This window comes from Opisthocomus hoazin, chromosome Z, assembly GCF_030867145.1.
Source record: "Opisthocomus hoazin isolate bOpiHoa1 chromosome Z, bOpiHoa1.hap1, whole genome shotgun sequence".
NCBI lineage: Eukaryota > Metazoa > Chordata > Aves > Opisthocomiformes > Opisthocomidae > Opisthocomus > Opisthocomus hoazin.
Genome location: NC_134454.1, coordinates 67,796,945 through 67,810,552, shown reverse-complemented (window position 1 = coordinate 67,810,552; position 13,608 = coordinate 67,796,945). Strand labels below are relative to the sequence as shown.

At 42.9% G+C, this 13,608-nt stretch overlaps 1 protein-coding gene across 5 annotated transcripts in view; it reads left to right on the top strand.

The window, feature by feature from the left end:
- Positions 1–530: 530 nt before the first annotated feature.
- The window catches only part of KIF2A (kinesin family member 2A), a 55,967-nt gene continuing 42,889 nt past the window's right edge, over positions 531–13,608 (top strand). For all 5 annotated transcript variants that reach the window (XM_075447146.1, XM_075447144.1, XM_075447145.1 and 2 more), the window contains exon 1: positions 531–754. In XM_075447146.1, coding sequence (XP_075303261.1) covers positions 691–754 — 64 coding nt within the window. In that variant the 5' untranslated portion in view covers positions 531–690. The remainder of the gene's footprint in view (positions 755–13,608) is intronic.

The following is a 13,608-nucleotide window of genomic DNA, read 5'->3' as shown; positions in this document are numbered from 1 at the left end:
CCGAGAGCTGCTGGCAGGCTGGCAGGCACCACGAACGCTTCTAAGCCGCTCTGCTTGTCGCAGGGGACACGGTAGGCAGACAAAGCCATGACACTAGAACTTCTGGGCAGCCCGGCCACCATCCGGTGCCAGGCAGGTGTGCGTGTGCGTGCATCCCGTCGAGGACAGGTCCAAGGGGCAGAGGCTCGCACAGGCAGCCTGCGGCTGGGACGAGCCCCTCCCGGCCCGGGCCCGGGCGAGCGGGGCGGCCGAAGCGCGGCCAGCAGCGGGGCGCCCATCTTGCGCCAGGCCGGCCGCGGTGCCGGGGAGGGCGGCTGTGAGCGAACAGCTGCGGCGGCACGGGGCGGGGAAAGGCGGCCGAAGGGCGGACGGGGCTCCCACAGGCCGCGGGCTGGGGACCCGCCCAGGCGGAGGCGGGACGGCGGACGGCGCAGGCGACAGCGGCGGCGCCTCGCCCCCGCCTCCCCCGGGAGCCGGGCCGGCCGTGACGCCGCGGCGAGGCGCGCAGGCGCAGCAGCCGCCGGCGCCTGTAGTATCCGGCCGGCGCCTTTTCTCTCTTCCCCCTCCTCCCTCTCGCCGTCCCGCCCTCCCGGAGCCGCCGCTGCCGCCGTGCGCGCCCTCGCCGCGCTCCCCTCCCAGCTCCGCCCCGGCCGGCAGCGCCTCCGATCTCCCCGGCTGCCCCATGAGGCGATGGCAGCGGCCAGCTTCGGCAAGATCCAGATAGGGATCTACGTGGAGATCAAGCGCAGCGATGGTCAGTGCGGCGGGGGCGGTGGCGGCGGGGGGCCGGCCCAGCGGGGCCCATTGTGTGCGCGGGGCCGGGGAGTGGCCGGGCCTGGCGCGCGCTGCGGTTGTCAGGGGAGCGCTGGCGCTTGGCGGCGCAGGGCGGTTGCGCGGGGTGCGAGCGGCGGTGCCGGCTGCGGCAGGGCGGGGGGGGGGCTCCTGAGGGAGGGGAAGGCGAGGCGGGCCTCTGCGGTGCGGGCGGTGAGGGGAACCGGGGGGAGAGGGCCGCGGGCGGGGAGGGGAGCCCCGGGAGGGTTCGGCGGGGAGGGGGGAGGGCCTGAGGGGCGGGGGGAGGAAGATGGAGGGTGGGGGAAGGCCTTTAATGTAAAGAAATAACTTCTGGTTTGCTCTAGCGAGCGAGCTGCGCTCTGAAAAAACCCCACAACGGTGTGCCCAGACAGAAATGCCTTTGGACACTTCTGTCGCTTGACAAAAGCTTGGTGTTATTATTTCAGATGCTCTTTGTGATTAAAATATAAGCGGAGCGCTTGCTGTTTATGCCCATGAGTTGTTATTTCTCCATGGGGGATACATTGTTTCTTGTCTTGCCCAGCATCTCCTGGCAGGAGGATGGATGATGCGGTCTGGAAATACGGGTGGATAAAGGAGGCGTGTGTGACAGGTTTAGGGTGCCAGCTCTTCGTATTTGTCTGGTAGGAGGGAATTGAAATGGGCAGTTCACTGGCTGAATCAGTGGCAGGTCACTTGTGACTTCAGCTCTTTAATTTGAGTGGGAATATGTCATCTGTTCTCGGCCTCTGTGAGGTCTGTGAAGCCTGCTAAACTAGGGTGGGGTTCTGCTGGGATTTTCTGGAAAGCCTTTTTCTTTTTTTTTCCCCCCCTCCAGGGTTTCTAAAGAATAAGCAGATGTTTCTAAGGGAAGAAAGATCTGGAGGTCAAAAGGCGCTGAAGTTAGTGTGGTTTTGTCATGAGGCAGGAAACAAGCAGCCAGCAAGCTTTATGCAGCTTGTCTTTCTTGTGTCCCATACTGCTGTTCAACCCTACAATAAAATAATGGTTGGTGTTGGCTGGACACTATATTATACCTAACCCTTCAATTTGTGCTTAATGGCCTCTGTCATGTGAAGAATCTGATAGGTCTGACAGTTATTTGCATAACTCCTACAGATCTCTGTCTGGGGTTTCAGGAAACCTCACCGTAGCAACTTGTAAAGCTGTTTTTCTGAAGGCTGTATGAACTTCTAATAAATGTTGTTGTTTGGTTTGTATGCCTGTGGAAAATAAGGCATGAGAAGGTTTTGCTGTTTGTTTTTTCCCCTGCCCTCTGCAGGGTTCTGCTCACTTCTGATGTCAGAAGTGAAGACGGTAACTCTTGAACATAACAATACTTCTTTTCATTCCTGTTAATGGTTTACATATTTTGCCGCATCACTTACATGTGTGATGCAGCACATTAAATATATTTCTCATCGGTAGTATGCTTGGGGGATGCCTTCACAGCAGCCGCTCAAACTATAGGGTTTTGACGGTTTTTGTTGGCTTGGTCCTTGTGTGAGCAACCAGACTGCAGTGTCATAGCAGAGTTAGTGGCTCCTGGTGATCGTGAGGTTTGTTTGTTTCTCATTGGGACTGGAGGAGGAGATGCTCTGTTCTGGCTCAGGCTACTGCAGCTTCGTGTCATTCTTCTCTCCCCCTTAAATGGTAGGAGAAACTGTCCTAGGTGTGTGGAAGGGAGCGTTCTGAGAAAGATACCAAAGGACAGGCAGCGCTGGATTGCGTTGCCTATCAGAGGGTGAGTTTCCAACCTGAGCTGTGGTTGCACCGGCAATCGAAATTGGTCTCACTGCTGCTAACAAGGGGAGGGTCTTGCTGCCTGTGCCTCTGTCAGCTGTATTGTTGCTACAAACTCTGTCTCCCACCCAGTGTGGCCAATGATTTTTTTCTTCTGATGTTTTAATAGATTGATTGATGATTTGATTCATTAAATACAGCAGAAAACTTTTGGATGTGCCAGTTTGCTACACAACTAGTGAGTTCCAGTAGCTCACAGAGTGATCTGTGACCCTGACAGTGTAGGTGTGTAGGAAATGTATGGCCAGGATGAAGTGCAAGTCTTCACAAAGGGTCTTCTGGTTCAGAAACAGGGAGCTACCTGGATCTGCTCTGCCCAGAACTGTATCCTAGGTAGAATCAGGCCTGTGTATCATACCAGCTACCCTGGTAGCTTAAAATCATTCAAGAAACTTGTGGAGAAAGCGAAGTGTTGGTCTGGGCCTTTTTTTTTCACGTTGTCTTCTCTGCAGGGAGTTGTTTTTAGAAATGAAATATTATTTTAAGAGTTAGGTATAGTAATTCTTTAAAATTTCCGTATTTACATGTTTATTTGCTGAATCCAGAGAAAAATAACATTTTACTTTGTTAATGGGGTCATCTGAAAAAGTATGTGTTTTTTTCTCATCTATCCACAAGTTATGTTAAACATTTTTCTGAATACAGAGCTTTATTAATTCCAGATAACTCTGTTTTGCTTCAAATAAAAAGAAAAACAGAGTAGCTTTTTTTCTGGTGAAACATCACTGCTGAAAGTCATACTTGTTCAGTACAACACAATTGCAAAGATATGCAAAATACAATAAATGTGAGAGTGAGACCAGAACATTCTGGAAAGAAAAGTTGCATATTCTGTCATTTTGACAAGTTCTAATTAGGTTTAAGTGTTTCATGAGAGATTTCTTATAGGACTGAATAGAAAATACGTGTTGTACAAATGAAAGACATTGTTAGAACTCATGGCCAAAAACACATGAAAACCAGTGTCTGGATAAAAAACAATGTTTTGGACGACTGATGACGCAGAGCTGCTTGCTGTGTATCTGTTTTTTCTCAGTGGGTAAGCATTGGTATAAATGTTGTCTTGAGTTGCAGATAATATTTCCATTTGCAATTGGAATAGCTAGTTATGTTCATGTAATGTAAGAGAATATTAAGTGATCGGCTAGTTTGGCTTTTTAGAATAATTTCTGATACTGAAATTTACTGTTTATTTCAGTGTGATCTATGTACGTTGCTTGAAATGTGCCTTGGTAATCTGTCTTGGAAACAGGAAATGAATTTAATTGTTTTAGCTTGTGAGTTGCTAAGAATGGGCTCCATTTCCAGTCTTGAAAATTGTGCCTTATCACACAGAAGCTTAGGGAAGTAGAAAGGAGGCCAAAAGGTACCTGCAAGACCCGCTGTAATGCTTCTGTCCAGATGATGCTCCTTCTTGAGGTCTGAATACGGGCATTTGTCTGTTTACAAATTCCCTTTACTCAGATAATAATGGCCCACTGCTTTACAAGTGAACTTACACCTGTATCTCCACTTAGTGTGCATTATCCCATTAATGATGACAAACACCTATATAACTACTTGGAGGAAGAATACCTCGCTTCCTCCCCCCCCCCCCTTCCCCATAAATTCAGTCTTTTACTGAAATAGGATAAATCTCTTATGCCCTGCAGCCCTTTAGTAGGCTGACTGGTGTTTTTCCTTTACTTTTTCACTTCAATTGTGTTCTGTCCATTTTCTCCTCAGGCTGTTCCTATTCTCTGTCTTTGCAGATCTGAAATATATAGAAGGACAGAGAAATTATACAGTTGCTCATTTGAAAGCAACGGAGCAGGAGAAGAATACAGTTCTGGCCTCACTGTCAGATATAACGTGAAAGGTATGAGGAGAAGGGACATTCTTGTAATTGGAAGAATGACTAAAGATTTGACTGAACTTCCAGGAAAGGAAAAATGGTAAATTTTTAGCCATCAGATGGTGTAGAAAAGAAAGATCAGGAGCTTGGGCCTCTTTTTGTAATACAAGAACAGGAGAGCTGTCAGTGTTTGAAAGAGAAAACTTAAAACTGATAGTGGAGTATAGACCAGGTATGGTTAACCAGAGGAGACAGAGGCTAGGAGCATAGCAGAATTTTAAGAAGCATATTGTTGTGGATGGTAAGAATATCCAATTTTACACTAAAAATTAAAAAAATAAATCAATAACTGCAAAAGGAAGTTTCTGCTCTACCTGAGTCTGTAGTTTAAATAATTTCTAACTGATGAGCGGTAGGAAGAATTCTTGCCTGTGGCTGTGTTATTTTGTAATTGCCTACTTATGAATTGTCTTCACTTGTCTCTGAAGCATCTGGAACTGGTCACAGTTGAAGATAATCCATCTAGACCAAAAAAACCTACTGGCAGCTTCCCTCTCCTTAGACTTGCCAAAACATCATGGTAACTGTTTTGCCTTCAAAGACAAACGAGACTTGTTTTTTTGTAATGGTAAGGACTGTAATTTGTTTCTTCAAAGCCTGACTTCTGTGAAATTGATGTTTCTCAATGTTGAGAGGTCTGTAGCATGCTCTGTCTTCTTGGTGATCCTATAGGAAGATCTTGATCTTTATGTACAACTCCCAATAGCAACAATGATTTTATAGCAGGATAGAAGGTATAACAACACTGTAAAAATTCTGTTCAGGTTTGGGTACTCACCCTATTTTACAAGCTCTTAAGGGTAGTTTTAAATGGTAATGTGCTTTTACTCTTTCCTTTGGGGATGTACATCTATATGTTCCCCGTGATTAAGACTTTTTTGTTACCACATATAAATCGTTTGTAATCCCTGTGTAAGCCATACGGACACTACATGTCTTTATCCTTCTGTAGTGGCCAGGTCACAGGCAGGGCTTCATGTCTGCCATTGCTGGTTGAGCTGATGGGTCCAACATTTGCACTTACTTACCTGGTGTAGGTTCTCATGTTGTTACATCTAGAGTTTCTGGCCTTTGTTCCTACAGAGGTGTTGACCAGGAGGAGGTGTTAGATTTTCTGTGTCCTATTATTTGAAGTATGCAGCTTTTGTTGTGCAGTAAGTGGATTTTCCCTCTAACTTGCAGATACTCGGGTATTTATGTAGTCCTTCTGTATTTTGTATAAATAGCTTTTGAATGACAAGAGCTGAACTCCTAATCTTTAGAGAATGTTCTCATCTTTGTTCCATAAGCGTGTTTAATACTGCATTACATACTGGCAATGATGTCTTTAGAGCTGAATGTGGCTACTAGGACTACACAGCTTGTACTGCATGATATGTACCCTTTAATTGTGTTGTGGGGGAAATCTGTCTTTTCTTTCTGTTTAGTAATAAGGTTTTGCTCTTTCCACCCACTGTCTATGATGGCCTGTTGCCTGGGCCCAGTTTTACTTGTCTTTTCCTCTTATGGCTTCATGAACTGTAGACTTTGCTGTGCTGCTGTGGCACCAAGCATGGCTTCCCATATGGCACAAAGCACCTTGCCGAGGTGGTAAGAGATCAATAAATCGCTGTGAAGAGGTCATGCCTGACTGAAGAGTAATGTCATTGCGAAAGTATCTCTTTCTGTTTGCTCTAGAAGAGAAATTAGCCTTTGAAGTTATTTTAATATATCCACTTACCATGGGACACTGTAGAGAAAGGAGTAGAAGAGAATGAACTATTTAGCAGGTGAGCTCCTGCATCTATAGTATTTTTGTTGGCTTTTGTAGCACAACATCTATAGTATTTTTGTTGGCTTGAGCTGTGGAATGGGCCACTGTGATTTTTTTGTGCTTGAGAGGTTAGTAACAGGATGGAGTAAATTTGCTTCATTGCTGCATTCTTGTTTAAGTTAGTCCTTTGTAAACATTTATGCTTATATCATAAAGTATGGTTTTTCTTTTTAAACTTTTCTTTCATCTTATTGTTTGTTGTGTTATCTTGTCTTCCTCACCATATGGTATGGCTGCACTTGGGATCAGTTAGAATATCATGTGGTCAACCCATTGTGAACACTAAAATGTGGTGTACACCAAAAATGTTCACAATACATTTAGTCCATGAAGGGTGAAAATTCAATGACTTTTGATAAATTAAAGAGTTATGTTAACTTTTCAGAGTTAAGTTAAATTTCTAATGTCATGCAAAAAGCAAGATTTCGAAGTCCACAATAAGGACTCCCAAGCAGTCTTGATTCGTCTGATAGTGAGAATGCGTGGTAAACAAAATATGTGGTCAGGCATGGTGATGTTTGTATTTTAGAGTTTTGAGGAAGACATTGGCATTTAGTAATCAATTCTTCATAATGCCTCTGTAGCATGGTTAACGTTATTTGGAAGCGTAGATGCTTTCGGTGTGTATTTCCAGATGTTGGGTAGAAGGTTTTTGTGGAGCTGTAATGCATTTTTTGTTATATCTGTTTGTTGCTTCCAAAAAAAGCTTTCAGGAATATGAACAATTCTTTTTGCTTGCTTGAGAGCTTATCTATATTTTCCAGTTTTACCATTCATGTCTTTTCAGAAGTGAATGTTCCCCTGCATTTCTTTCTATTTTTTTGTAGAGACTAGTTACAGCTGTGCGTTCCAAGCTTCCAGGTTTAATTGTGACTTGGTATCTGGGGTTTTGTTTAAGTTGTTCTCAATACTGAACTGAACATAGACACTAAACCATATGTTCCTAGCTATACTGTTTGGATGAACTTCTCCTGGGTTTTGGTAGAGATTTTTGTACTTACTTAAGACTGTTAGGGACTCATCATAATTAAGTTAGCTACGGTTAATTTTGACTGTTGATGTGATTCCACGGCAGTTTAAGAAATTTAATTCTGGGCTGCTTTTGTCTATCTACTGCATCAGTGTTAGTTTTTAGTTAAATGTGTTGTAGGGAGGTGAGCGAGGGAGGGCAGGGAACTAAAACTATGGTAATCCAGATGTAGATTGTCTTAAACTGCTGTTCATTGTATCCTCAAACCTGTTCATATTGTATATGCACAGTCACACACACTGTTTCTTCTTTTTCTGTCTGCCAGTGTTCACAGCTGTTATACTGCCGTTTGAGTACCATTTTTTATTTTCACTTGAAGAATTAGAAAGCCTATAGCTTGTTACAGTGTTTCCAATATAGAGACAGACAGATGATTGACACCATTTTTCTGTGCCTTTGTAAAGGGACACTTTGAATTCTGTAGTGAGTGTTTAGCTATGAGACACTACTGACAGCGACTAATACCCTGGAAATGCATTTTCTTCATGTGCCCAGAAGGTAGCATGATAAATGGGTCAGTTGTGGCTTAGAACATCCATAAACCATTGATTTACTAGAAGACGGTGCCGTGCACCTACCATGTTAAATGCTTTTCTTAAGTGGAGCCACCGTTGGAGGCAGAACAGGAGGCTAAATGTTCTTCTCTTGTGCCACTCTTCTCCATGCCTGGTGGTCACTCCTGGGAGACAGAACAGCCACAGGTAGTCCTCTGTAAGGGTGTTACAAAGATGGCATTGCGGTTTCCCTGTTGAGAAGTGTTCAATGGAGTTGATTTTGTTGTCTTTTAATTTGGTTATTGCTAAATATGTAAAATTGGGTTTTACATCTGTTAGACAAAAGGTGACAAAGCGGTGTGAAAAATTGCATTAGAATTACCTTTGCTAGAAAAGAGAATGAATTTATCAGGCTTATGCTTAGTAGTGTTTTTTTTAATGTGTGTAGTGCACTGAATCATTTATATGAGTGGAACACATGTAGAAGACTTTTCATAACTACTATTACAGTCTAAACGCAATTGTTCTTTCATGTTGCTGGGATCCCAAGTTAATTTTAGAATTGCTTAGTTAAAAGGAGTAAGTAGAGGTTCTTGACGGTAACTCAGCATAACTGTGTGTCTCACCAAAACTTTAAGTGACATTTTAAAAAATGTGAATTCTAGTTAGATTTAGTAATTAAGCTGCTTTTTCTTTTTTTTTTTTTTTTCTTCTTTTGGAATGGGAGGTTGTTTAGCAGCACTGAATCTGATTGTATATTTGGCTTTGAGAAAACAGAATGAGGGATTTTGCTGCTTAAAGGCTCAAATGTGGTAGTAGTTTTTTATTTTGTTTTATTCAGATGATATACTTTCAGTATAGCTTATTGTTTTTACCTAGTGGCAGTTCTAGTGGCATCAGACATAAGCTGCTTTTACATTTCCGAGACTTACAAAGGGAACACAAGTGGCATTTGTTGCCACTTCTGCAACGTTGACTCTGTGAAACAAATTGTCCAAGCCCAAGCAGTAACAAAGTGACTTCAGGTAACCTGTATATAGCATAAAATACTTGACTTTGGTTTCATTTTTATCAGTGGGTGGTCATGCTTTTTCCAGAGGGGAATGGAACTTGCTTTCAAGTTATCAGTAATCCATTTGGAGCTTTGTCAAGTGCCAGTTTAAGTTTCTCATGGCTCCCATTGGCACTGACAGCTCTGTGTAATCCCAGATATCAGAAGTGTGAGTATTTTCAGTCTCTTCTGTTACTTACAAGACAGCATGTTCAGAGTTGCCTTCAATGGATGAACACACTGAACATCTATGTGAGAGTGCGAGCTTTGTTTAAAGCTTTCTCTTTAGAAGCAAGGTCTACTCGAGCCCTTGCAGGGTTTGGATCTAGAATTTTTGTTGCAGAGTGCTGCACATTTTGCAATCACTAAAATGTGTTACTTTCCACTCGTGGCTGAACTACATATGGAGTTTGAGGTGTATTTCTGACGGATCTATAAAAGCGTTTGCTAGAGATGCAGACATGCATCATGATGCGGTGATGAGGATCTCTGACTCTAGCAAGAGGGAGGTGGAAATAAATTCAGTTTGAAAAGCACATGCACACTTAGACTTTGGAATGCTCCCAAGTGTTTGATTCATTATTGGGTTATGTTTGCATGTTCTATACTTATATGAATTGAACTTCCCGGTTCATCTTGACATTTTAATGGGCTAGGAATTCAGGTGATAATGAATGAAATGAATAGAAATCACAACCTGATGATTTTGAAGTTACGATAAACTTTAACCACATCACAGAGAAGAATTAAAATATTACTGAAAGTTTTCGTATTGGCTTGAGCTTTTAGAACCTTGTTAAGATAAAGGAAAAATACAGGCTTTAAACTTCTGTGGGAATAAAGGCTTTTGACTTTTAACCCGGAGCAATAGTTGGCAGCTCTGTAATAAATTAAGTAATGGTAAGTAGTCTTACTAAAGGTAGTATTGTAAATAAGGGAAGTTAAAAACAAACAAACAACAAAACACTATTTGACAGGGTGGGTCCTGAAAGGCAAATAGTGTAGTACCAGTTGAAAACATCTATAGAAGGTGACGATAGAAATTTTCTGTGTGGTGCAAGAACCTGTTGTTTCTAGGCAGCTGCTGTAGCTTCAGAGAAATCAGAAAATCGTGGAAAGGAGGTCTCTGCCATGTATTCAAGCAACAAACAAACTGAGAAAGGGGGGAAGTGAGGGAGAACACCAGCCACATAATCTTAGTCTTTTGTCAGAGGGTATTCATCACACTGTTTGAATCCACCACAATCTTAAATCTTGTTGTAGAAAAGCTAAAAATAATTCACGACCACTAAGCCCAAATGCTGTTCGGAAGAGATGCTTGACTGAATCTGTTCTTGCTCCTACATACCATAACTGTTGAAATTTATACTGAACACAGAGGGCTTTGATCTGTAGAAGTAGATATAACAAAGTACTCTGGAGACAAACTTTCAGAAGCAATTTTAAAAGATTTTAAAGAAACTGCCTGCAAAACTGTTCTAAAGGACTCCAAGGAACTGCTGACTAAATGTGCAAGAAGATGTCAAATTATGTTTAGTTTTACCAAACCAAAAAATATATATATAAGAAGACATTGAACTATTCCTGCAACTTGTTTACAAGTTGTCAACTCATAGGAAAGAAGTGAATGTCATTGCCAGGAACTGAATGAAAACCTTCACATATGCATTGGCAGTAAAAGGAAAATATGACAGAGGTCAGAAAATACTATCTTGGCACACATTCATGCCTTCTTCTCATTTGAATAAAGTCTGCAGCTGTAATGGCTTAATCTTCCTAAAATCTGAGTACTGAAGGGGGTTCATATGGGCCATGAGAGGGACCTGAGAATGCTGGAAAATCTCACAGCAATGTTGAAAATGACTGGATTATTATTGTTTCGGTTTGGGCTTTTTTTTACACTTTGGAAGGGAGATTGCCATGTGAATATATGACAAAATGAAGATTACTTTTCGAAAAGCAAATGAAAACTTTTTTTTCCTCTCTCTCTGCATAAGACTTTTACTGAAATTGGAGAACATTAATGTTTTTTAAAAGCTTATGAAGTGTTTCTGCCATGTTGGAGGCTCCTCCATCTCCTTGAAGTATGCTCACCACTGCCGCAAAAAGTGCTCCAGTAGATCACACCGATGGTTCGTCTAGCCCAATGGCAGCAGAAGAGGCCATTTAGGGAAAGCAGGTCAGCCTTGCTGCTGTCTGCAGTCTTTCTCTTTCTCTAATATCCAGAATTATATCTGCCATATTAGAAGTACAACTGCCTAGTCCTGTTAAATATCCATTTAGAGACCTATTGTCTGTGAATTTATTGGATACCTTTCTGACCCAACTCACACTGTCTGCCTCCACAACCTCTCACGGGAGCAAGATCAGGCAGTTCCCTGCTTGCTGCATAGAGATGTACATTACTGCTTTTATCAGCCTGAAACTAGTCTGCCTGAAGAGACTGCTCCTAGCTTTAGTGTTGCAGGATTTAGTGCATAGGTTTCCACTCATTTTGTCCTTTATGGTTGTAAAGCTAAACCAAATCCATCCGCAGCCTTTTCCTCAAAAGTGAGCAATCGCAACCACCTAATCTCTACTTGCTTCGTTCTCTTCATCTTCTTGTTTATCCTTCTCTTTACCTTCTCTAATTCTGCTACGTTTTTTTTGAGGTGTGAAGACTAGTGCCACAGTACTTGGGATGTGGATGCACCAAATTTTTTTTTATAGTTTAAAGATGACACTTGCTTTTATTCTCTAGCTTCCTGATGATGTCCAGTGTTTTACTGGCTCTTTTTTGATTGCATCTGTATACTGAGTTGGTGATTTTAGAGAACTGTAAGTGTTAAGTTAACGTTCTCGTACTTGAGTTCACAGAATCACAGAATGGTAGAAGTCTGAAGGGACTTCTGGAGGTCATCTGGTCCAACCCCCCTGCTAAATCAGGTTCATGTAGAGCAGGCTGCACGGGACGACGTCCAGGCAGGTTTTGAATATCTTCAGGGAAGGAGACTCTGTAAGATCTCTGGGCAGCCTGTTCTAGTGCTATGTCGCCGTCAAAGTAAAGAAGTTCTTTGTCATGTTCAGATGGAACTTGTTATGCTTCAGATGAAACTGCGTACGCTAAGTTGTAACTTCTAATACCAGTTTAGCGTTATGTACCCATAAGTTAAATTATTTTTCTCTGAGTGGCTTAACTTTCTTTTGTCCGCATTGAAGCTCCTCTGCCACCTTCTTGTGTACTCCCTTATATTTCAGAGGCCCTTCTGAAGTCATGGCACCCAAAAAGCTGTCTTGTCAAAGGATCAGACCTGAAATTTAGTGTAATTCAGTGTGTAACTGAACACCAGCCTGGAATAAGATGTCTAAGTTTCTAGCCTATGTTTTGAAAATCCTGTATCATGAAGGAAAACACTGCTTCACTTTCCCAGTCTCCTCCTTCATTAACGGTTTTTTGCATGTAACCTTGTACCGGGGATTAAAGTATTTCACGATTTGGACTGTTCTGATTGTGAATTTATCTTCCACCTTATTTTAGACTAGTGTTCTGGTACTGTGGTTATTCTCATTGCACATGAGGCTCCCATCTGGAGTGATCCAGATAACCTGCTTCCTGTGGGAAACCTGAACATCCTTTACTGGTTTGTGAGAAGAGACCTGAACTGCATCATTTTGGCTATCACTGCTCAGACAATCCTTCTGAGTTTTATGAAGCATCACACTTTGATAGTCTTGTGCACATCCCTGGGCAAAAGCAGCACATGCTCCTGTTCATACTCTAAAAGCGTTGTAGTGGGAGGCTGCAATGCAGTTTTCTCACTATCTTGCTTAGGTCAAAGTGAATAACCATAAAAAACTAAAAGGTCTTAGGGCTCTAGGCCTGCTGCTTGGGACCACAGGGGTGCACCAAATCTCTCTTCTCTTGAGACTGAGAATGGACTTTGAACGTACATCTTCTGATCATACTTTACATTGTGGTGCTGTGCTTTAGTTCACTTTGGAAGTGGCCTTGGAGGACACTGAATTCCTTTTAGATGAAATTCAGCTGGACGATGCACTCCACGTATGTATGTGATGTACTCCAACAAGGGCTGTTCAGATTGTGGCACTAGACCCCCTCCCCAGCCCCCTCCAAAACTTGCAGTGCGAGTGTGTGTTTCTCAGCTCCACCTGCTTTGCTCTGCTGATCTCCTGCTGTTGTGGTATGCTGCTTGCTACCATAGGCACAGCTGAGGGAGCTGGGCTGAGCAGTAAATGCTGTAGCTGTGAGCGATGTGCCACGAAAGGCATTGTCCCCGGGGTATTGTGGACATCAACCGACCCGTTGCAGTTGTACTAGGGTTTCTTCTGTCCATGGTATGGTCTGGAAGAAAGGCATGGAGGTCATCTGCAGGATGAGCTAGTACTGCCTGCTGCTTGAGAGTGAGAAGATTAGTCACGGGTTATGCCATGTTTTGGTAAAAGCATGACATGTTCTAACTTGACAGCAAGTGCTAGATCCTCGTAGGAGTTGCCTTCCCTCCTTGTCGAAAAAAGACCGACCGTTTCGGTACCCCAATGGCAAAACCTGCCAGTCCTACCTGAGTAACAGGACTTCACATTGTGGAGTAATTGACCATAAACCTAATGTCAATTTCACAAGTGACTACAGCTCATCCGTGCTTGATTTTGCACTAAAATGAGGGGGGAAATTACAAACCTAATTTAAGCACTCTAGGAATGTAGAGTGCCTTGACTAAATGTAGTAGCAAA